This window comes from Haliotis rufescens, unplaced genomic scaffold (genome assembly GCF_023055435.1).
Source record: "Haliotis rufescens isolate VD_foot unplaced genomic scaffold, xgHalRufe1.0.p SCAF_13, whole genome shotgun sequence".
Lineage (NCBI taxonomy): Eukaryota > Metazoa > Mollusca > Gastropoda > Lepetellida > Haliotidae > Haliotis > Haliotis rufescens.
This window is the reverse complement of record NW_025963813.1, coordinates 12,783,592-12,809,526: the sequence shown is the minus strand read 5'-3', so window position 1 is coordinate 12,809,526 and position 25,935 is coordinate 12,783,592. Positions and strand designations below refer to the sequence as shown.

Below are 25,935 nucleotides of genomic sequence, written 5' to 3'. Positions count from 1 at the left end.
TACACCTGCAACACTACACCTGCAACAGCACACCTGCAGCACTACACCTGCAGCACTACACCTGCAACGCCACACCTGCAGCACTTCACCTGCAACACCACACCTGCAGTACTTCACCTACAGCACCACACCTGCAACACAACACCTGCAGCACCACACCTGCAGCACAAACCTGCAACACCACACCTGAAGCACTACACCTGCAGCATAACACCTGCAGCACTACACCTGCAACACCATACCTGAAGCACTACACCTGCAGCACAAACCTGCAACACCACACCTGAAGCACTACACCTGCAGCATAACACCTGCAGCACCACACCTGCAACACTACACCTGCAACACAACACCTGCAGCACTACACCTGCAGCACTTCACCTGCAGCACTACACCTGCAGCACTTCACCTGCAGCACTACACCTGCAGCACTTCACCTGCAGCACTAAACATGCAGCACTAAACATGCAGCACTAAACATGCAGCACTACACTTGCAGCACTAAACCTGCAACACTACACCTGAAGCACTACACCTGCAGCATAACACCTGCAGCACCACACCTGCAACAACACCTGCAGCACTAAACATGCAGCACTACACCTGCAGCACTAAACCTGCAGCACTAAACCTGCAGTAGTAAACCTGCAGCACTACACTTGCAGCATTTAACCTGCAGCACTACACTTGCAGCCCTACACCTGAAGCACTACACCTGCAGCATTACACCTGCAGCACAACACCTGCAGCACTACATCCGCAACACTACCTCTGCAGCACTAAACCTGCAGCACCACATAGTAGATGCACAAAGAAGAAGAATTTTCATGGGGAATGGTTGTCAGGAACAGGTTACTATGACAATTTATGGGTGTGACTGTAATTATTGAAAGTAGACATACTGACCATTTCCCCAAATGTCGCTGATTTTGTATTTTTCTCTTCATCTCTGCAAAGAAAAAAACATTGTGAACGATAGGTCCTATTTTCATAAACATGCAAATGAGGTCAGCCAGTTTCAGGTTCACTTCTATGGCTATGATTGTTTTAAAAAGAATTGTCACACACTCTATGAACATTGGACAGCAAGGTTGTCATTGAAGAGCTGAGACCTTGACCATCTGGTAGATCTGGCTGCACAGGGATTGACAATCATGAACATCAACTTGTAATGTTGACATTGCCTGATTATAGATATGCTGGTATAGAGAGAGGATGCTTTAGAGAGAGCAACTTAATGGAGAGATCACAGAAAGTGGCAGATTATACAGAGGCTGGTATAGAGAGAGGATGCTTTAGAGAGAGCAGCTTCATGGAGAGATCACAGAAAGTGGCAGAGTATACAGAGGCTGGTATAGAGAGAGGATGCTTTAGAGAGAGCAGCTTCATGGAGAGATCACAGAAAGTGGCAGAGTGTACAGAGGCTGGTATAGAGAGAGGATGCTTTAGAGAGAGCAGCTTTATGGAGAGATCACAGAAAGTGGTAGATTATACAGGGGCTGGCATAGGGTGAGTGATGATAATGGAAATCACATTTTCAAACCTTCCTGCTTGTGGACATCAAATAGCAGCAATGTTCCATCATAATTTGAACACTTATGACAGCACTGCTGTCCTTAAGAATAGGTCCCCACAAAACAAGAAATAATATCAGAGCCCCCCTTTTCACAAACAATCTCATCAAATGTCTTTGTTAAAATATGTAATAGGGCTGGGACGAGTCCAAATTTACTACCCGGGTACCCAACTCCCTATTACCCGAACCTACCCGGGTACCCACTGTAGGTCTCGGGAGGTGTCTTAAAATGTCTGATGGGGAACATTTCTAACAAAGCCCTGGCAAATCGTATTTAGATACACGTAATAAACATCTGGTCATTCATACACTGAAGTTGAATTATGTTATATCTTTATTCAACCATATAAAAAATCAGAAGGAATGGTGCATAGTCAGAAAGAAATGCGAACATTAGTGACTTGTAGTGTAACCATATAGTTCAAGATATCACGTGACTAATCGTGGGTCCGGGTAGTCCTGTGGGTACCCAGGTCCTACTCAGTACCCACCCGACCCGGGTACCCGAGTTACCCGTCCCAGCCCTAGTAGGCAAGTTACAACCATCTTAGCACTAAGACAGGTTTGTGCAACAGGAGCCTTGCCTAACGATCCCCTTCAATTAATTTGATCCATTATTTATTTTAAATGGATATTTAAGTTATTGTTCAATCCAATTCCCTCACATAAATCAGAGCTACAGTACTTTCTCGTGTACTGTCCCCAGACCCTGTTACTGACTCATCACATTGTCCTATCGTAGTACTGTGGTCCAATATCATTGCCGACCTACAATCTCATGACCCTGACGTTTAAACAATGTGACCTAAATTTGCAGGGGCCCCGTTCCACGAAGCGATCGTAACCCTGTGACTGTCGTAAGTCAATGTTAAATGATGGGAGTTACGATCACCTTAGCGCTACGATCGCTTTGTAGCGCTAAGATGATCGTAACTCCCATCCTTTAGCATAGGCTTACGACAGTCATAGCTCTACGATCGCTTTGTGGAACGGGGCCCTGCAATTTAGGTCACAACGTAGCGCTAAGATGATTGTAACTCCCATCCTTTAGCATAGGCTTACGACAGTCATAGCTCTACGATCGCTTTGTGGAACGGGGCCCTGATGAATAAAGATATGTTACATGTTGGTGAATCTATTATCTTCAATGATATCATGAACTTACACATTAGTATAATGCCAACAAAGAATGGCTGAATTCGTATAGCTTGTCTTCAAGTCTTTATGGAGGGACTTTAGTGGATGACATCACAACACTTATAAGCCTCCAGTGACGTCACACAGTTGTTCTCCAGTCGGGTTAAATCTCAATAACAGGGATGTTATAATATCCCCGGGACATTTGCTATATAATATGTGAGTGAGTGAGTGTGGTTTTACGCCGCTTTTAGCAATATACCAGCAATATCACGGCGGGGGACACCAGAAATGGGCTTCACACATTGTACCCATGTCGGGAATCGAACCCGGGTCTTCGGCGTGACGAGCGAACGCTTTAACCACTAGGCTACCCGACCGCCCTACATATAATATGTTATAATATCCCAGGTTGGTTGGTTGGTTGGTTGGTTGTTTAACGCCGCACTCAGCAATATTCCAGCTATATGACGGCGGTCTGTAAATAATCAAGTCTGGACCAGACAATCCAGTGATTAATGTCATGAGCTTCGATCCACGCAATTGGGATTGAAGACATGCATCAACCAGGTCAGCGAGTCTGACCACCTGATCCCGTTAGTCGACAAGCATAGTCACCTTTTACGGCAAGCATGGGTTGCTGAAGACCTATTCTACCCCGGAATCTCCACGGGTCTAATATCCCAGGGATTTAATTAATACATCTTCTGTTTATATTGTAACATATGAATGTTTCTTGCTAGAAATGTATTTCGCCTTTGAACAGAATGTGATGAAATGTAAAGGCAAATAACAAATGTTTTCGTTATATTCCCGTGCATCTGCAGCCCAGTGAGTGTACCACTTGGCTACAGAGGCGCTGATAATTCACAATGCTTTTGAGATGTCTTTTTAAAGTAACTGTACGCCAGCAAAACAGATTTTACGCCTCTTTCCTAAGGTTCGAGGAAAGTATTTTTGAAACATAAAAATGTTGATAAATGTTGTTTTAAGTTTCTTTTTTCGGTTAATAAGTTAAATAAAACTCCTACCCTCTGTTTTTTGTGAGATTTTAAACCCTCTTACGTCCTCGGTTTTATCCCTTGGATTCTGGTTTTAAATCTCATAACTTTCCCAGCCAATGAATTCAGGTTCATGTCACAAATTGTGTGTTCAAGACAAAGATAAGCTGGACTGATAATCATTACCTTCAACACAAACTGGAAACAGGCAAAGTCTGCATCTGAATAATTGAAATTCTGCAGAAATTCTGCAGATCTCAAGCTTGTCTTTAATGTTCAATAATGAATGAAATGGACAATGACAACTAGTGTCGAAATGATAACAAAACAAAGATTACATCTATTCTGGGTTCTTTTGTTTGTTTGCTTGTTTGTTGTTTAATGCTACACTCAGCAATATGCCAGCAACATGACGGCGGTTTGTAAATAATCAAGTCTGGACCAGACAATCCCAGAAGACCCGTGAAGACCCGGGGTAGAATAACTGTATCACTCTGTGAATGTACGCATGCACTACACACGAACAGCTCCCTAGCACCATATATGGCAACAGGCATGCATACTGATAAGGCAGGGAGATATCAGACAGAGCCATACAGGGACAATGCGTGTGAAGCCTCTAGGTGTTATCAGGAACATATATGGGATAATTTGGATATACTAGTCTTGTTCTGTTGACTGAAATGAGTCTCTGAGTGACTCTGATACTATTTTAGGACCATGACACGGGTATTGTAGTGATACATTCGTCTAAATGAAAGGATTGCTGCACTGCCTGGTAATTCAATCACAAAAAAAACAAATGAAATGTTCATGAGTCAGTTTGGGTAGGGCTCAAAGTGCATACATACCGGTATTTATCGTAAACATGTGGGGATATTGTTTTGTCATGCTTGACTTAACTGACATTTTGTTTACAGTGTAAATAAATATGTTACAAAGACATTTTTTAAGATATTGGAGGGACATTTTACTTAACATCTCCAAAAACAAACCTTTGACTCAATCAAATTTTACTAAAGACATGTAAATTAATAGTCTAGATATTTGGTATTAGCTTTTTCTCGATATTGTTAGTTTTACTTTGTAACATAGTTCAACCATACCTCAACATGTTTAATATTTTTGGTTGCAAATAATGATTGTTTGTTTGTTGTTTGTTGTTTAACTCCGCACTCAGCAATATTCAAGCTATATGATGGCGGTCTGTTATAATCCAAGTCTGGACCAGACAATCCGGTGATTGACATCATGAGCATCGATCCATGCAATTGGGATAGCATGGATTGCTGAAGACCTGTTCTACGCCGGATCTTCAAGGGCCGTGTTATTGGGATACGATGACATGCATAACCAAGTCAGCTAGCCTGACCAATCCCGTTAGTTGCCTTTTACGACAAGCATAGTTGCCTTTTACGGCAAGCATGGTTGCTGAAGACCTATTCTATCTCGGGTCTTCACGGGTCTCTGCTACAAGTAGATCTGAGGACATCAATTACAGGTCACATCAGTATGACCTTTTCGAACTGTGACCGACCAATAAAATGACTAAAAAGAAGTCAATCAGAAAGCAGCTTTCTCCAGCTTTATGGCACTAGTTTCAAACTGGCGACTTCCATTCCAGACCAGGCTTTGAAAACTATTTTGACAACATTCTCGATTAAAATTTCAAAACTTAACAAAAGAAAATTTGTTCTGATGTGAAACGTAATGAGGTGTCCTCAGATCTTTGTTGAGCCATAGCATGAATTTAAGAAGAAAGTCTACTCATTGGTCTTAAAATATCCAAATGACTGCACATGTAAACAAATACTGAATGCCCAAAGAAAACTGTCAATACCCAATGTGAATGATAACATTTGAGAAAAAACTCAGTATCTCAAAATATGACCTGGAGCCTTGAGTACAATTATTTATCCCCAGTGATATTGAAACCGGTCCACTTTTTGACCCAAATAGCAGTAGATGTGACAGTCTTATCTAGATGAGTCCAGGTCTATATTTAGCAAATGACTTATACCATCACTGAAGGAACATGTCTGTATACCTCACATAGGCTGGTTGAGGCTTATCAATGCAGCGGGTGTAGAGCACTAATAAATCTCAGGTATTGTGCAATCGTGAAAGAAAATGTTTCAAGGTGAAGGACAACAAATCTCAGGTATTGTGCAATCGTGAAAGAAAAAGTGTTTCAAGGTGAAGGACAACTTGGTACAAAATGAAGTACAAATAAATCCTCTTCTGCTGACTAGGAAAAAAAGATATTTATTCTTTATTGTTTATATCACATTTCACATGAACTGTTTCGTCTTAAAGGCCTAAAGATCAATTTACAACCAAAGCATCTACTTTTGGTGAAACCTTCCTTGTTGTCTTTGCACTGTGTTATTTATTTATATTTGTTTGTTTGTTTGTGCCGCACTCAGAAATATTCCAGCTATATGACGGCGGTCTGTAAATAATCGAGTTTGGACCAGACAATCCAGTGATTGATAACATGAGCATCGATTCACACAATTGGGATAGCATGGGTTGCTGAAGACCTATTCTACGCCGGATATTTACGGGCCGTGTCATTAATGGGACATGGACAAATTCTTGTAGTCATCTACTTCAGGAATCTATCATTTGTTGCCAGCTATGTTAGGATTTTCCCTTTTGCTTCAAGCTTATACCTTCACACAGAACAAGGTAACAACTGCAGCATTTTATAAGTTGTTCTCCCATTTTCCTATATAAGGTGTAAATGGGATCTCTTGGTCTATATGCCAAAAAGATGAAATGAAAAAAAAAAAAAACAGAATAAAAATGATCAAAATGTTGTCATGGTTGACAAGAACTTAATTCCTTTCAAGAAAATGCATGGATTGTTTCTTCAAATAGTAGAAAAAAAGATGTTTCAAACAAAACATCATTCGGGGTTTAAGTTTAAGTGTAGGGTTGGCCCGTCATTGGAACAATAAGACACACAGATCTGGTTTTAAAACTATAAAATATACACACAATACAAGATGCATTTTCTCAAAACACTATAGTATCGCTTATAAAGGTACCACAAGCTAGAAGTTGAACTATTTACCAAAATTGACAGTTTTCAAAATGACTGCCACTGGAATGTCAGCATTATCTGATTGGAGTTGTGATCTGTGCATAAACTTGTCACTCAGTAGCCATTATCATTAATTATTTCACGTGTTGATGTCTCTGTGATCAGATAGTATTTCTGTATATACCTAATCTGAAGGAATCTATAAAGGAGACACCTCAATGTACTTGTTACCTTGTGGTAAAAAAAATGTCCCCAATCTGCAAGTTGACGACGGTGTACAAACAGATTACCTTTGAGCCAGATGACCTAAAATCCTAAAAAATATCACTCTTCAAATAAACATTTTAAAAATACAAAAAACAATGAAACAGCATATCTAACATGTGTCAATCCTGATAACCTTTTACATAAATCTCCTAAACCCAAACAAACCACAGGTAAAATATGAATGAATTCTGAACTTGCACTTTAAATGTGTAGTAAAGGAACAAACAACTGCTTAATAACAAAATATTTTAAAACTTAATGCCAGAGGGATGAGTATACAAGTTTATTTTAGAATTGACTCAATAAATGAGTCATAAGGTGTTATCACTCTCATAACTGGCCCATCCTGCTTGTAGCATTAATCACACCGCATCAGACATAACAATCAACAATTTAAGAAATTAATTTTGAAAAAGTTTTTATCATATTTCCCTAAATACTTCTGTGCATAATTACATGGCCCTGTATCCCCCTGACTCTGAGTGAGTGAGTATGGTTTTACGCCGCTTTTAGCAATATTCCAGCAATGTCACGGCGGGGGACACCACAAATGGGCTTCACACATTGTACCCATGTCAGGAATCGAACCCGGGTCTTCGGCGTGACGAGCTAACGCTTTAACCACTAGGCTACCCGACCGCCTGATCTGTGATGAAGAGGAAAGGTTGTCTGCTACACATGTCCTTATTACACACCTCGCTGGGCAGATACAGGGGAAGAGACGGGATGAGGGTCCTGATTGGCCCACTGGAAATGTCAGATTTTAAAGTTATTGAAATTGATTACCATGCAGTGAATGGGTACCCGGTAGGATGAGATGGCGATATGACTGTTAGCCTTCTGAATCCTCACAGGCAGCTAATAATAATGTGTGTAGCGCCATAAGCATTCACTTTAGTGGAGTTTGGCGCATCATACATTGACAATTTTCAATCTGTAAGGAAGCTAAACACTGAAGGCTTCTTTTGGTTTTGTGTAGTTTATTCGAGAGTCCAGACTTATTGCTTTTCCCCTAACAAGGGCAAGAGTAAGTGAGTTTGATTTAGGACATCTTAACGTGACCCACAGAATGCATTTTCCATTTTTTATTAAGGCATCACCTGACATGGATCATAGAAAATATTCCAATATGTATCTGATTGGTTCTTTACAAGAGGTTATTTGGTAAGAGGATATGAGTGATATTAGCCTGCAACTGCAAATGATACGGTAGCAATTCCCACAATCATAGCATACAATCATATTGAATGGGCATACTCAGGATTTATTAATTTTGATATTAGGTTCATAAGTTTTTCATTTCTCCCTGCAAAACATATCACAATTAATTTGAATTAATTCGAGCATAATAAAGCCTAGTCACTTGAAAGATATATAGGTGTTTTCAAAATCAATTTATATTTAATAATATCAGTATTGGAATAAACATGAAATCAATTATGGTCATGTGAACTTGTCCTGATCTTTAGGGGTTAGTCCTTTCTTATGTTTGTGGTCTTTAACCCTGTTAAACAGCATCATATAAGATTACAGTAAATATTATATGACACTTTTATCAAAATGTCTTCCTTTATTCAGACATGATAAAATGGGAAATTCCAGCAGTGGGCTTCACACACAGTACCCATGGGTAAAGGTGAGGTGAGGTGAGGTGAGGTGAGGTGAGGTGAGGTGAGGTGAAATTGGGTTTAACGTCGCGTCCAAGATTATTGCACTTATATAGCGACGTGCATGCACGTATGTGTGTGTGTGGCTGCTTGTACTATTCCGGACTGATGCCGATTTATAGTGCTAGCCCACTGAGATACCATGCCGCAGTTTAGCATGAATACCCACCTCAGACACAGTATACTGACTCCGAGCCGACCAGTCCTTGTCTTAGCCCCTTAATGCCCCGGTAAAATTCTGTATTAATTTCATCATGTTATTTTACAATAATTTTAGGCCGCCAGTACACACAAATCAGATGAATAAGTGTCAGAAGCTTTTTATTTAATTCTTTGGAATAATTATTTTCATGAACTTTCAGTGGGAAACCTGTCATTACCTTGACAGTGACAATTTTATGGCTGACATTTAAGCATCAACAAAATGTCACTGGTTCAGACAAACCCTTGTATCAAGACTGTTTCCTACTCTCATTAGGCACTTTCTGTAATAATTTGGTTTGCAAAATCAGATAAAAGCAAAATCAAATAATTTGGAGAAAAGTAATTTTTCTGTCTGATTCCTTGAACTAATTTCAGTAATTAAAACGACTTCAAAGCTGTGCCCTTCTATGCAATCCGAAATATGTCTTTGACGGAATACTGTATTAATCTACAACTCTGGGAACAATAAAAAAGTTTTTAAAAAACAAAAAACAAAATGACCTCAAAGTAAGTTCATATCAGAAGGAAAGGGACCCTTCAACTTGGCACCATAAAAAAATTTCAGAAATCACTTCAAAATAGTTTTTAGAAATTTGATTGAAACAATTGGGTTGTATTCTCAGTGAGCCAAGAATTGAAATCGAATGCATTGTGATCCAATTGTCTGGGTAATGGCGTGCTATGAGCATGACATCCAGGACAGAAAAAGCACAATACAAGACGATGATAATAATGATGATGATGATGATGATGATGATGATGATGATGATGATGATTAAAAGAATATGCAAACCAAGATGTTGACCAAGAAATCAGGGCCCTTCAAATATGGTATTTGAGTGACTTGTCTTAAAGAAACCCAACTTGGACTGCCAATTAGCCAATACAGGAATATGCAAATAATTATGATCAGCGTCCCCAGCATGACTAACCCACGCGCAACGACATATTGTTAGTATGACTAGCAGCCATTGATTGTTATCTCAATGGGATGTCTGATGATTATCATTGGGATAGGGCCGACTGACAGGTCTCCAGAATTATCTTCACAGGTATATTAAGTGCAGTTTCAATGCTTCACCTGAAGTTGCTACATCACTTGATTAAGGGTATTAGTGTCCATTAAAATATTGAATTAAACTAAAATACACTTTAGAATCAAACATACTGGTACCTCATTTGAACATCACTTGTTAAGTTTCATTTTCTAGACACCTGTGAAGATCTGGGTTGCTGTAGGTTTTCAGCAACCCATGCTTGTCGTAAGAGATGACAAATGGGATCGGGTGGTCAGGCTCGCTGACTTTTATCCCAATTGCGTGGATCTATGTTCATAATGTCAACAAGTGGATTGTCTGGTCTAGACTATATTATTTACAGGCTGGAATATTGCTGTGTGCAGCAATAAGCAACAAACAAACAAAAAACAAATCATTTCTGGACTTGACTGATAGCAGGGGTTGAGAATGGGGACAGGGGGAAGGGTTGGTTAAAGCAATGGATGGGTAGAGGGGGGTAGTGGATGGGTAGAGGGTGGTAGTGGATGGGTAGAGGGGGTAGTGGATGGGTAGATGGGGGTAGTAGATGGGTAGAGGGGGGTAGTGGATGGGTAGAGGGTGGTAGTGGATGGGTAGAGGGGTAGTGGATGGGTAGAGGATGGTAGTGGATGGGTAGAGGGTGGTAGTGGATGGGTAGAGGGGGTAGTGGATGGGTAGATGGGTGGTAGTGGATGGGTAGAGGGGGTAGTGGATGGGTAGATGGGTAGAGGGGGTAGTGGATGGGTAGAGGGTGGTAGTGGATGGGTAGAGGGTGGTAGTGGATGGGTAGATGGGGGTAGTGGATGGGTAGAGGGGGTAGTGGATGGGTAGATGGGGGTAGTAGATGGGTAGAGGATGGTAGTGGATGGGTAGAGGGTGGTAGTGGATGGGTAGAGGGGGTAGTGGATGGGTAGATGGGTAGAGGGGGTAGTGGATGGGTAGAGGGTGGTAGTGGATGGGTAGAGGGTGGTAGTGGATGGGTAGATGGGGGTAGTGGATGGGTAGAGGGGGTAGTGGATGGGTAGATGGGGGTAGTAGATGGGTAGAGGGTGGTAGTGGATGGGTAGAGGGTGGTAGTGGATGGGTAGAGGGGGGGTAGTGGATGGGTAGAGGGGGTAGTAGATGGGTAGATGGGTAGAGGGGGGTTGAGGATGGTAGTGGATGGGTAGAGGGGGGTAGTGGATGGCTTTTCGGGAATGGGTAGACAGGGTGGAGATAGTGGATGAGTCGAGAGGCTTGGGTCCAGAAGAGGAGAACCAGGGGGGGGGGGGGGGGGGGGGGGGGGGGGGGTGTAACTGACTGACTGATTCAAGCAACATTCACAAAGCTCCTGGTAAATGTTATTACTTTATATTTATGTTTTAATAAATGATTTATATAAATCAGTGATAAAACATTTGCTGCCTGCTCGATTCTTGCCCGTTTGGTAAGAGGCCTATCAATATAATCAAGTCTGGACCAAGCAAACTTGATGCTCAACCCAAAGGCACTTTCAAAATGTCATCGATTGGTCAAATATGAAATACCTATGTAACTTTAACCAGTGTCATGACATGTGCTTAAAGGTTGAACAAATAAAACAAACAAAAAAGTAAATATCCGATACATACTAGTATACTATCATATGTGGGATCTATTTTGAATGCACGCATACAAGAAAAAGTATTGAATTATTCACCCCTTATTCTTTGAGGTATCACCAGGCTTGAACTTGACATCCTCGTTGTACTGTACGTTCTCGTGCGCCCCCGAACTTAAAAGGGGTGTTTTCTCTTCAGCAGTACCCATGTCGAATTGAAACACAGCTGACGACTACGAACAGTGTCACCACAACTGGCATAAACTTCACACTGTCACGTCCATGAAACAACCGTTATTGTTGCACCACTCCGGACCCTGTCACCCAGATAGCAGGATATAGCGACGCGATATTCACCTCGTTATAAGGCGTCTCACGCGAGTCTGTTGTTTTGACGATGTCTTCCGAATGTTGACAGCTGTTTGACGGTCTCAACTTGGGATCCGGGAACGTCCCAACTAACAGATAAGGTATTCCCTTCAAATTACAAATTCTCCGCGTACTATATGATGTATTAACCTGTAAGCGGCCGTATTTGGTGATAAGAACCCGTTAGTAGGTCAGCAGTGAGTAAGTGTAAACATGGATTTCCAGGTCGTGTCATATATATACCACCCCGGCTGAACATGTTTTGGGGCCTTTGTGCAGGCTGTACGTATACATTGTATTCCATATAAGTATATGCCATGGGAGAACCTGATTGGAAGATGACTCTACCCTTGTCACGCTTCACGTCCGCTCCAACAAACTTTGGCCAAGGTTTAGACATTGTAATTAGTGCACAAGAAAGGTAATCATTGACTGCTAAATTAATATACATTATAAATTGTGTTTGTTGTTTGACGCCTAAACTAGTCATTTTTTTTGTTTTTATTGCTGCTCTAAGGCCAAACTGTGCACACACGTACAGGTAATAGCTGTTGAATGCTAAGTTAATTTTTTTTTAAATATAATGTTACTATGGAAGTCTATGGGAAAACATTTGGTTGTGTGTAACCTGCAACACAGTTGTTTGGTTAGTTTGTTGTTTAACACCATACTCAGCAATATTCCAGCTATATGACAGAGGTCTGTTAATAATAGAGTCTGGTCCAGACAATCCTGTGACTGATATTATGAGCACTGATTCCCCCCCCCCCCCCCCCCCCCCCCCAACAGATCAAAGCCTAACCACACGATGTTGACTCGTACAGGCATAGGTTGAACAATGACCTTAAAATAGTACCCATGAGGAATAAAACCAGCTTCTTCAACTCGGCAAGCGAACGCTTTAACTGCTGGGCTAACCATAGCCCAACACAAGGTGGGGATTCCGGGTCACAGTAGGCCCCAATGTTTGTGGGGCACGGGTGGCCCAGTCGTCTGAGGCGCCGCGATTCGCTGTGCAGAGTTGCGTCCCTTGGGCACGTCAGAAACCTGTGATTGTGGGTTCGAATCCCGGTTCGCCCCGATTATGTTTCTAGGTTTTTCAGCACCATACCCGTGGTAAACGTCTGAGACCTGCATCACTTGGGGCTATCTTCCCACATTAAGCTGACACACCGTGATATAACTGGAATACTGTTAAAAGCCGCGCTAAACCCAACTCACTCACTCACTTAAGCAATGTTTAAAAGGGATTTGTTTGCTTGCTTGTTGAAAGTTTTTTTGAGACATGTTGCTTTCTAATAAGAAGATGGAAACTGCATACTCAAGTCTATGGGTGAGAGAGCAAATGGATGTTGTTCAACGTCAAAGTCAGCAATATTTCAGCTATTAAGTCGAATTTGGACCAGGTAAACCATTGACTGAAATTATGAGCAACAACCCCCGCCATCGGTGCAGAATTATACTTGCACACCACCCTCTAGGGTCCTGACGTCACACTCATCGTAACTCAAGCAACTCGAACGACAAGCAAAGGTTTGTGGGGGATCAATTCTACCCCGGAATCGGGGGCACGGGTGGCCCAGTCGTCTGAGGCGCCGCGATTCGCTGTGCAGAGTTGCGTCGCTTGGGCACGCCAGAAACCTATGATTGTGGGTTCGAATCCCGGTTCGCCCCAATTATGTTTCTAGGTTTGTCAGCACCACACCCGTGCTCGTGGGTTTCACCGAAGTGGTAAACGTCTGAGACCTGCATCACTTCGGGCTTTCCTCTCACATTAAGCTGACCCGTCGTGATATAACTGGAATACTGTTAAAAGCCGCGTTAAACCCAACTCACTCACTCACTCACTCACTACCCCGGAATCACGTCGGATGAGTTCCAGATTCCGGTGTTGCTGAGGGCGTTACTGTGTCAATAAAGACCAGTTGGTGTGTATACTAACATGTATGTCAAGACGTAGATTTTCTTATCGCATTTACAGTAATATACTGTCTTTGTATTCCTTCACTGACCACAGTTGCGCAACGCTGTCTGCAGTATACGAGATGCACACAGACAGTTCAACAACTGTGATACATGTACCATTTATCGGTAAGAAAAATGTAATTTCCATTTCGCGATTCGTACCTGCATTTCAAAAAGCTGTCACGTCGTTTATGACACGCATACGAAGACGAGTTGTGGTAACACATGTCACGTACTGGAAACTGCGTTATGTGCATGAGTGAGTGAGTTTCAGTTTTATCAGCCTGTCATGTTCATGTACGAGGAAAGCCCAACGTGACAAGTGTCGGACACGAATACCACTTTAGGTAACCACACACACGGTCCTAGTGCATGATTAAAACTCTGGATGGATTATACTTTGAGATGCGAACCCACGACTAGAGGATCGTCACGCGATTAAGGGACGTAACTCTTCACGGCGTATTACATTGTTGGACCACCCGTGCATCCCGCCCGACTAAGGTAAGTCCACACCTATCTCAATAACTGTCAGTCAATCTTTTTTCGTGATACTCGGGAGATTATAGGGATGTAGTACTATAGTAACAGTGAGTAAAGGTTTCACGTTTTACTGAGGTAAACGCAAACAGACATACTATCAAGACTGAATCGAAGTGAAAGTGCTAGTATATATACTCCGAAAAGTTGTTTTCCTCATAAAGAAGTTGACAGCCATAATTCTCTTCCTTATGTGCATCACTTCTAAATGCCCTTCAAAGACTTGGTGTGTCAACCGTTTACGATGAGGTGAAATGGGGTTAACGTCGCGTCCAAGATTATTGCACTTATATAGCGACGTGCATGTACGTGTATGTGTGTGTGTGGCTAGTCTCACTGAGATACCATGCCGCAGATCCCACTCAGACACAGTATACTGACTCCAGTCCTTGTTTTAGCCCCACAATGCCGAGCGCCAGACAGGTTAACAACAAGTAACATCTTTTTACGTCGGTATGACGCGGCCGGGGATCGAACTGAACTGTTCGGGGATCGAACCCCGGACCTTCCGCTCCCCGGGGGGCCGCTCCACCACTGGACCACGGAGGCGGTCCAACTGTTTACGAGCACGAGGTGGTTTGACTCGTTATTGACATGGCGAACGTGTGTAACACATTTCTGTTTGACCCCTCAATGCTGAAGTATCGTCTGACGTGTCTCACGTGTTGATTTGCATGCTTCTGGTAACCACAACTTACCAAACTGTATTACAATAAATATAAAATATTTCTCTTTCTGTATTATAACAAAATATCATCAATAAATTTGGTGACCCTTAACTTGTTTTGGGTAGTATAAGTTAATGAAACGTTGGTGAACAAGAACGATGCCTCTGACAATATATGATCCAAATGATCAGTCTTGTCCCCAGAGATACCGTCAAGAAAAGGCAAACGTCTTATTTTTACATCCTGGCCATTCTGACAAGGGTTTAATAAACGAATAATAAATGAAATTGAATTTGAGCAACAGCATCACCAATCAAAGGTTTTAGACTTCAGCAAACCTGATCCATTAATTGTGAATCTTCTGACAGTTCAGTCTGATTAAGAAAATGCGTCATAATGTGTCATCGGATATTTTGAGACAGTCACCACGTGACATGCACTGGCCACACGTGTTGTTCTTGTGCTAAAAAACACGCGCATGTGTTACGAGTGTCGTCAGATCTCTATTCCGTATTAATATATATTGTTCCTCGTTATTTGAATTTTTTCAAAAATCTTGATTAAAGCTATCATTTTTTCTCCTGCGTACACCCATTTTCGTTAAATGTTATTGTCATTACCTTCTATAAGGCATGTTTGTTATAAATTATTTATAAATATTTCTTTTTGTTGGACATGATTAATGTACTATCTAAGTGTTATTCAGAAGAAGCTAATTTATAACGTTTCCTGCTATACTTGAGCCAGAATTTGTTAACGTTTTTAATTTTGTTCTCAAATCCAATTTTCAAGTGTATACTTTCTTTTGACCCGCAATTTATTTGAAACATATGTACGACTACTAATGAACTCATTTCTCCATCGGTCCAAGAATTCATGAATAAAAGTAAACAAATTGTTCAAGAGAAAATATGTTCTTTTATCGTGTTTGAGTCTTCTGTCCACCTCTACACTGAATGTATGGAATTGTGAAGGAACTCTTGTGAACATGTCCGGGAGTGGAGACTGCCTCCGTGGTCTAGTGGTAGAGCGTCCGCCCGGAGAGCGGAAGGTCCAGGGTTCGATCCCGGGCCGCGTCATACAAAAAGACGTTAAAAGATTGTACTTGTTGTTACCCTGTCTGGCGCTCGGCATTAAGGGGCTAAAACAAGGACTGGTCGGCTCGGAGTCAGTATACTGTGTCTGAGTGGGGTATTCATGTTAAACTGCGGCATGGTATCTCAGTGAGCTAGCACTATAAATCGTCATCAGTCCGGACTAGTACAAGCAGCCACACACACACATACACGTGCATGCACGTCGCTACATAAGTGCAATAATCTTGGACGCGACGTTAAACCCAATTTCACCTCACCTCCGGGAGTGGATACCCAGTCCTATAATCAGTTTCTGTGAATACAATATGTGTTAACAACTGTAGCCAACTCCGTCGAACATGGGATACCCAGGCAGGTAAGTTTCCTGTGTCAGAAGGATGGGATGGGATCTCACTCTCCACAAACATACAACATTTGGTTTTCAAATAAGGGGGTTTGTTTGTTTGTTTGTTTGTTGTTTAACGCCGCTCTCGGCAATATTCCAGCTAAATAATGTAAATAATCGAAACTGGACCAGACAATCCAGTGATTGACATCATGAGCAACGATCCACGCAATTGCACTTAGAGCCATACCCAAACTGACACACGAACGTTTCATTTTGGGTTTTTTTTGGATTGAATTACCAGGCAGTGCAGCAATCCTTTCATTTAGACGAATGTGTCACTACAATACCCGTGTCATTGTCCTAAAATAGTATCAGAGTCACATACACTCGTTTCAGTCACCAGAACATGACTAGTATATCCTAATTATCCCATATATGTTCCTGATAACACCTAGAGGCTTCACTCGCATTGTCTCTACATGGCTCTGTCTGATATCTCCCATATATGGAGCTGTACGCGTGTAGTGCATGCGTACAATCATAGAGTGATACAGCAATATACTGATGACCACTTATCAGGTGCTGCTTTTGTTTGTTTGTTTATTGTTTAACGCCGCACTCAGCAATATCCCGGCGACATGATGGCGGTCTGTAAACAGACGAGTCAGCGAGCCTGACCACCCGATCCCGTTAGTCGCCTCTAACGTTTGTATTGGTTTGTTTGTTGTTTAACGCCGCACTCAGCAATAGTCCAACTACAATAATATAAGGGAGTGGGGGATCCGGTCCGCCTGGACCCCACCTCGGGATCCGCCTATGTTAAGCTAAGGTATGTTCTAAACGGTTTATTGTGGCTTCTTTCTCTATGACAAAAATTAAATATCTTCAAATTCAAAGTTATTGTTTTTTGTAAGCAGTTATGTGAAATCCTGTTTAAGACGTGTGACATCTGACCATATGCAGCTGCATTGTGTATTTGTAAATACGAAAAGCAATTGGCCAAATGAGAGCCATAGGCCACGTCAGTCTCATAATGAAAGCTTAATACTTCGCATTTGTTCTGCAAACTTGAAAGGGTGGTGTCCACAGAAAATCAAATTTCTGTACACCACGTGCATATAACCGTTACCTGATGATACTGCAGCAACTGCGGCATCGCTGTGAGAAGGGAGACAACTCCCGACCAGCTAAATATATACTTATTTCTCAACTGTCGCCATCAAGATTATTTCTCGTCCCTGGCGAAATGTTTGCACATAATAATGGCTGCGGAGCTTCAACAGTACTGATTTGTACATATGTTGATCCTTTTAACAGTTGCTTGAAATCCATTAATGAAACTTGACCATGCATTCAGGATTTCAGACAGGTTTATTTTCTTGGGATATTGTTCAGGGATTGTCATCCAGTATGTCCAAGAATACGTTCGTCAACTTGGGAATCAAACAGAAGAATGCCCTGTCAAAAGTGTGTTAAAATCATCAAATGTCTCAGTGTCATTTGTCTTCAGCCAAACCTCTATCATTTAATCAAGCAGTCTATATTGTTTCGAAAGTTACGGAAACCGTGCATTTTACAAACTGTTGTAGATGATACGAATAATTCGTGAAACGATTTGCGTTTGTTGTTGTTGTTGGTGGTGGTGGTTTGTTGTTTAACGCCGCAATTTTCAAGCTATATGACGGCGGTCTGTAAATAATCGAGTCTGGACCAGACAATCCAGTGATTAATATCATGAGCATCGAACCACGCAATTGGGATCGATGACATGCATCCACCAAGTCACCGAGCCTGACCACCCGATCCCGTTAGTCGCCCCTTACCACAAGCATAGTCGCCTCTTACGGCAAGCTCAGGTTGCTGAAGACCTATTCTACCCCGGATCTTCAGAGTCAATGGAATACAGGGTGATATATAATTATGCACAGAAGTATTTAGGGGAATATAATAAAAATTTAAAAAACATGTTAATTTTTAAATTATCATTTCATTGACCAGTTGATTCTTATGTCAGAAGCGGTGTGATTAATCCTACACGTTGGATCGCCCTGCGTTGTGAGCAACTTATGACTCATTCATTTGTTGAGTCAATTCTAAAATAAACTTGTATATTTATCTTTCTGGTATTAAGTATTACACATTTTGAGCAGTTGTGTGTAAAGTGCAAGTTCAGAATCTTTCACATTTAATTTGGTCTTGAGAAATTATGTACACTGTAATACGCTATCAGGAATGACGTATATGTATCGATCACTTTTGTGTGTAATCTCTCCATGACCCACTTAAACTGTTTATGACAATTCAGAACTAATGCATGACAATAAATCATGCGATGCGCCATAAATGGACGTGTATCAGTTGAGCAGGAAAGTATGCATTTGACCTCTTGTTAGTTGTTTTACGCAGCGTATTTTAGTATATGACTACAGCCCCCTTAATAATTCATTCTAAATCTAACAGTGCGCGAGTGAGTTGGGTTTAACGACGCTTTGAACATACAGTAAACTACGGTTATAACGAACACGCTTATAACGAACTAACGGATATAACGAACTAACTTTTTAGTCCCGACTATATGCTGTAGTTATGCTGTATATATGCTCATAACGAATTACGGTTATAACGAACTAAAATTAGTAGTCCCTTTGAGTTCGGTATAACCGTAGTTTACTGTACTTGCAATTGCACCACGGCGTGTCAGTTTGATGTTGGAGGAAAGCCCGAAGTGATGCAGGTCTCAGACATTTACCGCTTTAATGAAACCCATGAACATGGGTATGGTGCTGACAGACCTAGAAACATAATCGGTTTCACAGGTTTCTGACGTGCCCAAGGGACGCAACTCTGCACAGCGAACCGCGGCGCCTCGACTCACTCACACACTCACAGAAACTCATAATATAGTTTTACGCCGCTGTCAGAACATTTCCCGCACGGCTATGGCGGTGGGCACACACTATATTGTTTTCACACATTGTATCATCTGAACGACTGGGTTTATGGTTTGACTCGCCAGCGCTTTAACCACTATCCCACAATAAATACATCGTGTGTATGTACATGTTATCATGTTTACACAGTCCCCATCAGTACTGGCTAGGACCACAGGAAGCGTCGGTACAGATTAATATCACTTATAAATTTCCCTTGCAATAAATTCCTCAATAAATCAATAATTATTACTGTGACTTCAACACGGTGGATATGAGTATCAGTTTCGCGCTACGAATCACTTATAAATTTATTTGAAATTAAGGAGCAAAAATATACATTAAAAAGGCGAGAAAGGAATTGAAAATGATTCCTTGAGGTCTCTAACCATATAGCTCCAAACAGTACCCAGATTCCATTTTCAAGGTACAGGCGGATGGGGTATATTTACATTGGGGACGTGTGGAAACTCGTCCTCGATTATCGAGGGTGTTACATTCTTTTAGGATAAATACCCTGGGCCCATTCGCTGACCCAGTATCGTCTCTCTTATCAGCAACTTCACCCATATATTCTCATGAGTGGATTGTGATAGGACGGCTGTATAATTTTAGAGTCGTCTATTTCGAATCGGAGCAAGTCGAATGGATCCTGGGTATTTATCATAATAGAATAGAGGTATTATGCCTTGGATTATCGAGGTTGGTGGATACTGAGATTTGAAAACAATAAGTACTTTAATGAATCAATTTCATACTTTTTTAGAACGTTCTACGGATATTTCCCATGATTCTAATCCCGGTATAGAGTCCAGCCTGTGGGGCACCAAAGCTGGAGATAGCAACAGGCCTAACCTTGTGAAACCAGTTGCGCAGCTACCACGTTGTTGTTGTTTGTTTGTTTGTTGTTTAACGCCGCACTCAGCAATATTCATGCTATATGACGGCGGTCTGTAAATAATCGAGTCTGGACCAGACAATCCAGTTATTAATATCATGAGCATCGATCCACGCAATTGGGATACGATGACATGCATAACCAAGTCAGTGAGCCTGACCACCCGATCCCCTTAGTCGCCTCTTGCCACAAGCATAGTCGCCTTTTACGGCAAGCATGGGTTGCTGAAGACCTCTTCTACCCCGGATTCAAGCTACCACGTATTCCATTAGCAAGTGCTTACACTTTGAAATTGTTACAAAAAATAAAATAAAATGAAATAATTTAAAAAAAAACTACTTTAGTGTGTTCTTCTTTTAGTCGTTTGTTATAGTTACATGATTTTTTGTTGGTTCGGTCGATGTTGTTGTTTGCTTGTTTCATTTCCTTTACCCTTTTCGCGAACACCTGGTGTCATAATCAATCTCGGGGCGGTTGGGTAGCCTAGTGGTTAAAGCGTTCGCTCGTCACGCCGAAGACCCGGGTTCGATTCCCGACATGGGTACAATGTGTGAAGCCCATTTCTGGTGTCCCCCGCCATGATATTGCTGAAATATTGCTAAAAGCGGCGTAAAACCATATTCACTCACTCACTCACTCACTCATAATCAATCTCATTAAAATCAGATCTTAGTTCTCGCTACCGCTAAACAAAGCGGTAGCGAGAACTAAGATCTGATTTTAATGAGATTGGTGTCATAATTATTTTCAGTGGTCTATTCATATTATTTTCACAACTATTTTTCCCTTTACGCCAAATTGACCTGTTTCGGTGGATAATCTAGAGTGGTTTTATCTCATTCGTGACCAACTCGTGTTATTCCAGGACAAGCCGAATTGCGACTCTTGCTCCTCTCAAGGCCATTTTTGCGACCGGGTTCCGTCCTAGCGCAAATGGGTGAGTGAGTGAGTGAGTGAGTATGGTTTTACGCCGCTTTTAGCAATATTCCAGCAATATCACGGCGGGGGACACCAGAAATGGGCTTCACACATTGTACCTATGTCGGGAATCGAACCCGGATCTTCGGCGTGACGTAGCGCAAAAGGGTATACCTAAAACAATTGTCAGCTCGTTGCGTTATGGTTCACATATATTTCCCCATATATTATATTATACATTTCAGATGCAATTTAAAGCACATCGGGATGTGCGGAATTATACAGTATGATTGAACACATTTAACTGTGTCTTGGGTACATTTTTAGATCCAAGACATATGTAAAATCAAAAATTATTTCTGAGGGATTCTTTGACGAAAAACTTGAAATCATACGCGCATTCTAATTGGTTTGACGTATTTTCGCACTTAACATTCATCGATCGGGGGACGAGTTTTCTTGCAGGTTACGGAAAGAGACGAGTGTTGACGAATGTGGTTATTCTCTTGCATTGACAATTAATATTTTATGAGGAAATTTAGGTTTGATCACAAAATTCAATCTGTCTCATACTTGAAATGTGTTATGTACAGACCGTGGTTATGATATTTCGTGATATCTCTGTTTTAGATATATTGCACAGGCCTGTTCGTGTTTTTGTCTGATAAGTGTTATGAATGTTCAAGAAACATATGTACTGCAATATGATTGCTTACATTTTAATTTCCCCTAGCTACGCCCCTGGAAACAATTGGATAGCACAACTGCTTCTGCTGTTAACTACAGAACTGTGTCTGTTACTGATACATGTATTGACAACTAGAATCCTCTTGATGTTTCAGATCAACCTAAGGATTGCCCGTCTGTTCTCAGGATGAAGTGTTAAGTGATCCCATTATATTATACCCTGATGTTGCAGACGGTACAGTTACTCGCATTCAAAATAATATTGTTTCGGCGAAATCTATTTTTCAAATTTCTGAAGCTCCTTTTGATCACCCTTAACAATGGACTGCGTGAACAAACAGACCAATGATATTGCTAAACATTGCTGAGAAATGCATTCCAGAAAGTGAAACTTCCCTAGGAGTTGCCACTGAAGATAATAATAATAATAATAATAATAATAATAATAATGCGAATCAAGATGATGATGATGATGATGATGATGATGATGATGATGATGTACACAATGAGCAATCTGTGCGGTTAGAGGTACTCGCGCTTGCCGTCTCAATCGAAATTTAAAGAAAAGGTTAAGTGAAGAATGCAAATCAATGCGAAGAAAAATTAATAAAGCTTAAAAAGCAAACGGGCTCAACACTTTAAAACAGAGCACATTATCACCAAATGTCCAAAACATGCATGGATAAATACTTAAGAAAACATCAAAATATTGCAAATAAGATGTTCGGTGATAAAGAGAAACATTCTCCAAAAGAGTATTGGAGACTTCTAAAAAAACTTAACGCTATAACATCTGACAATACTCCCGAGATTGAAACGTGTTTTGACTTTCACAATGACCTGAATAAAACCAAGTGTGATATTGATTGCCCGATAATGATATGGAAGGAGATAGAGTACATGACACTAAAGCTTTAAACAAAGATATTGATATATTGAAAAGAAATACAACTTCTGGATTATACTTCGTTGAGAACTATTATCTTATCGATGTTGTAGAATACTTGATCCCACTTCTGTAATTTAGTTTTAAACTCTGGACACGTCCCAGACACTTGGCTTCAGGGACTGCTAAACCAACCTCGTGCAAATAATTCTCAGGTGTTTTGGAAAACTTTTTACAAGTAAACTAAACAGATGACTTGCATATTTTTTAGAAACAAATTATATTTGAACTCAAGCAGGATTCAGAAAGGACTTCCCCGTAAGCGATAACATATTTGTTCTATATATACTATCCTTGTGGAAATTCTGAAATTATCCCAAAATATACTGTACTGTGTCTTCGCTGACTTCACAAAAGCTTTTGACACTGTGTGGGAGCCTGGTCCGGGGAACAAATTATTAAACGTAGCATTAATGGAACATTTCTTGCTCTTGTTAAAAATATGTACCACAACATCAAGCCTACTGTTTTACTTAGGGGCAAGAGTGGCCCAGTCGTCTGAGGCGCCGCGATTCGCTGTGCAGAGTTGCATACCTTGGGCCTCTCAGAAACCTATGATTGTGGGTTCGAATCCCGGCTCGCTCCGATTATGTTTCTAGGTTTGTCAGCACCATACCCATACTATTTAAACAAGGATGTAGATGTGTGAATCTAGAGCATAGGGAAGACAATGACATATTCCTGTGGCTACAGTTAATATTATATGCTGGGGCGGTCGGGTAGCCTAGTAGTTAAAGCGTTCGCTCGTCACGCCGAAGACCCGGGTTCGATTCCCGACGTGGGTACAATGTGTGAAGCCCAATTCTGGTGTCCCCCGCCGTGATAGTGCTAGAATATTGCTAAAAGCGGCGTAAAACCGTACTCACTCACTATTATATGCTAATGACGTTCTGTTCAGTGACAACCGAGAGGAGTTAATCACTTGATGCATTTCACGAATAGTGTACTTTGTGGAAACTGGATGTGAATCTCTCTAAAACCCAAGTAATTATTTTTGGAAGTGGACCCGCTACATACTCAAGTCCTAAATTATTCACGTTTGAGAGATTGTTGATAATTATACATGTCTTGGGACAAAGTTTCATAGAAACAGGAGATTCACAATAGCAATAAAAATGTAAGTAGAAAATGTTTACTGTAAACCTACACACATCGTTATGTTTGAATCCTAACCCCGATCAAAATGAGATCCTTATCACCTTTTAAGGCTTCAGATATTTGGCCCACATTTTAGCCACGCTGGTGAAATACACACGTTTATATCCCACCGGGGCGGTCAGGCTGACCTAGGATTACAAGCAAATTAATTTCGACGTACATTGACGTTTCAAAATATTTTTGTGAGCGAGTCTTTTCAGCAGTTGTTCCGTTATATTAAGACATGTGAGCCTAATGTCGAGTGAGTTATACAGTTCGTAGATGTTTATGTGCATATGAGATGAAACTCACGAACACAGGTATGGTACTGACAAACCGATCGGCAATTGGACACGTATCCCCCACCCCAACTCGTCCTTTAGTTAGGGATTACCTAAAAGTCGGCCGAAGGAAAGTCGGGCCGGGCCAGCGGGTAATACTAAAAATGGATTGTAGAATAATAAAACGAAACGTGCATATCTAGGCAGACCTCAAATGTCCACAAACGTATAGTTTTGCTCATTTAATTGAGTTTGAATCAAAATGCATCTTCAACAATGTAATAAACGTGTTACAAATTAATTAACTTTGGCAGTGAGTCGTTCTTTAAAAAATATCATACCGAGTTTGCAATTCGTGTCGTGACTCTCAAATCAATTCTCACGAGTGACGTCATATCAGTACCGACAAATGGCGTCTCCAGCAAGATCAATCGACGCCAACTGCAAACACGCATTTTTAGACCATTTGACCGTTTTTAGCATGGGAAATCAGCATTCAAGTTAAAATACGAATTGTCTGTACATGGAAAATATAATTCAGGCAATGGACGTGTGTTAATAAACATCTGAGAAATCCGAGCTGAAACATCCTCATACTCCCCACCATATGAATAACAACAGGTGTGTCAACAACATTAATAACGTTTTGTAACAATGTCATGTGCAACACATGTAAAACATGGTATACAATACCGTAACCCGCATCACTATAGCGTCACCCATTATCTCGACTGCTGTAGCACAAATGAATGTGTGCTTTAGAAAGATAATACTGTAAAAGGACAGATGTGTTGGTGGGGCGATCTATAGAAACATAACCTGTTGTTTCAAAATGTGTGGTCGTTGCGTTGTAATATCAGATATGAAGAAGCTACAACTGTCAACCGAATTTGTAGGATGTGTAATACGAATAGCATTGAAGATGAACTTCATTTCATATTTGATTGCGAGGCATATGTATTGTTGAGAAATAGGTACATACTGAAGTGGCATATTTCATCAAACATTTGTAAATTTCATAAATTACTGACTTCTAGTGATGTGTTAATCCTTAACAAATGTGCTAAGTTCGTTAAAGAAGCTCTGAAATGTAAATATGCACTCGATAGTGAATATATTGTGTCATCTACCGCCTGATTGTCACATATATATATCTATGATATTGTTGTATCAACTGTGTACTTGGGCCGATGGCCTTCAGATCTGAAATAAACTTACAGTTTCCCTGGTCAACGTGCCGTTATACAAAGCGATGTTAGTGCTAGGGTGATCGTAACTCTCATACCTAAACGTAGACTTACGACAGTCGTAGCGTTAAGCTGCTTTGTACAACGGCCCCCAATTCAGCATCTCCATCCATGAGCACGAGCGTGAAAGATCACCGTGTATGTCAGCGGGGGAATGACCCGTGGCCTCTGATTTGATGGTGCTAACATTCCACGCGTGTGCAGCTCAATATTTCACCTAACTTCATCCAAAAAAATATAAACAAAGACCCTTACCCTTCTTTCTTTTCCTCGGAGGGAGGGGCCAACATGGTGTCGACACTGCTGTTGGTTCCTTGTTCAAACACAATATAACGTTTATCCCGTACAAGCCCGAGCTACGTATTTCGCGGGTGAGGAGGACCTCCAACTCTCCTTGGTCGATCGTT

General features: G+C 41.1%; 1 protein-coding gene across 4 annotated transcripts in view; it reads right to left on the bottom strand.

Annotated features, from left to right (window-relative positions):
- LOC124139127 (ATP-dependent translocase ABCB1-like) overlaps positions 1-25,935 on the bottom strand; it is a 176,530-nt gene that overhangs the window by 143,976 nt on the left and 6,619 nt on the right. For 2 of the 4 annotated variants that reach the window (XR_007220335.1, XM_048394201.1), the window contains exons 1-2: positions 11,617-12,136; positions 907-949 (exon numbers count right to left, since the gene is read on the bottom strand). Coding sequence is in view for 3 of the 4 variants with exons in the window: in XM_048394201.1 (XP_048250158.1) it covers positions 907-949; positions 11,617-11,726 (153 nt within the window). In the remaining variant the exon portion in view is untranslated. Of the gene's footprint in view, positions 1-906; positions 950-11,616; positions 12,137-25,783; positions 25,867-25,935 lie in introns of those variants that run through there. The other 2 variants (XM_048394203.1, XM_048394202.1) reach the window with 2 other exon arrangements.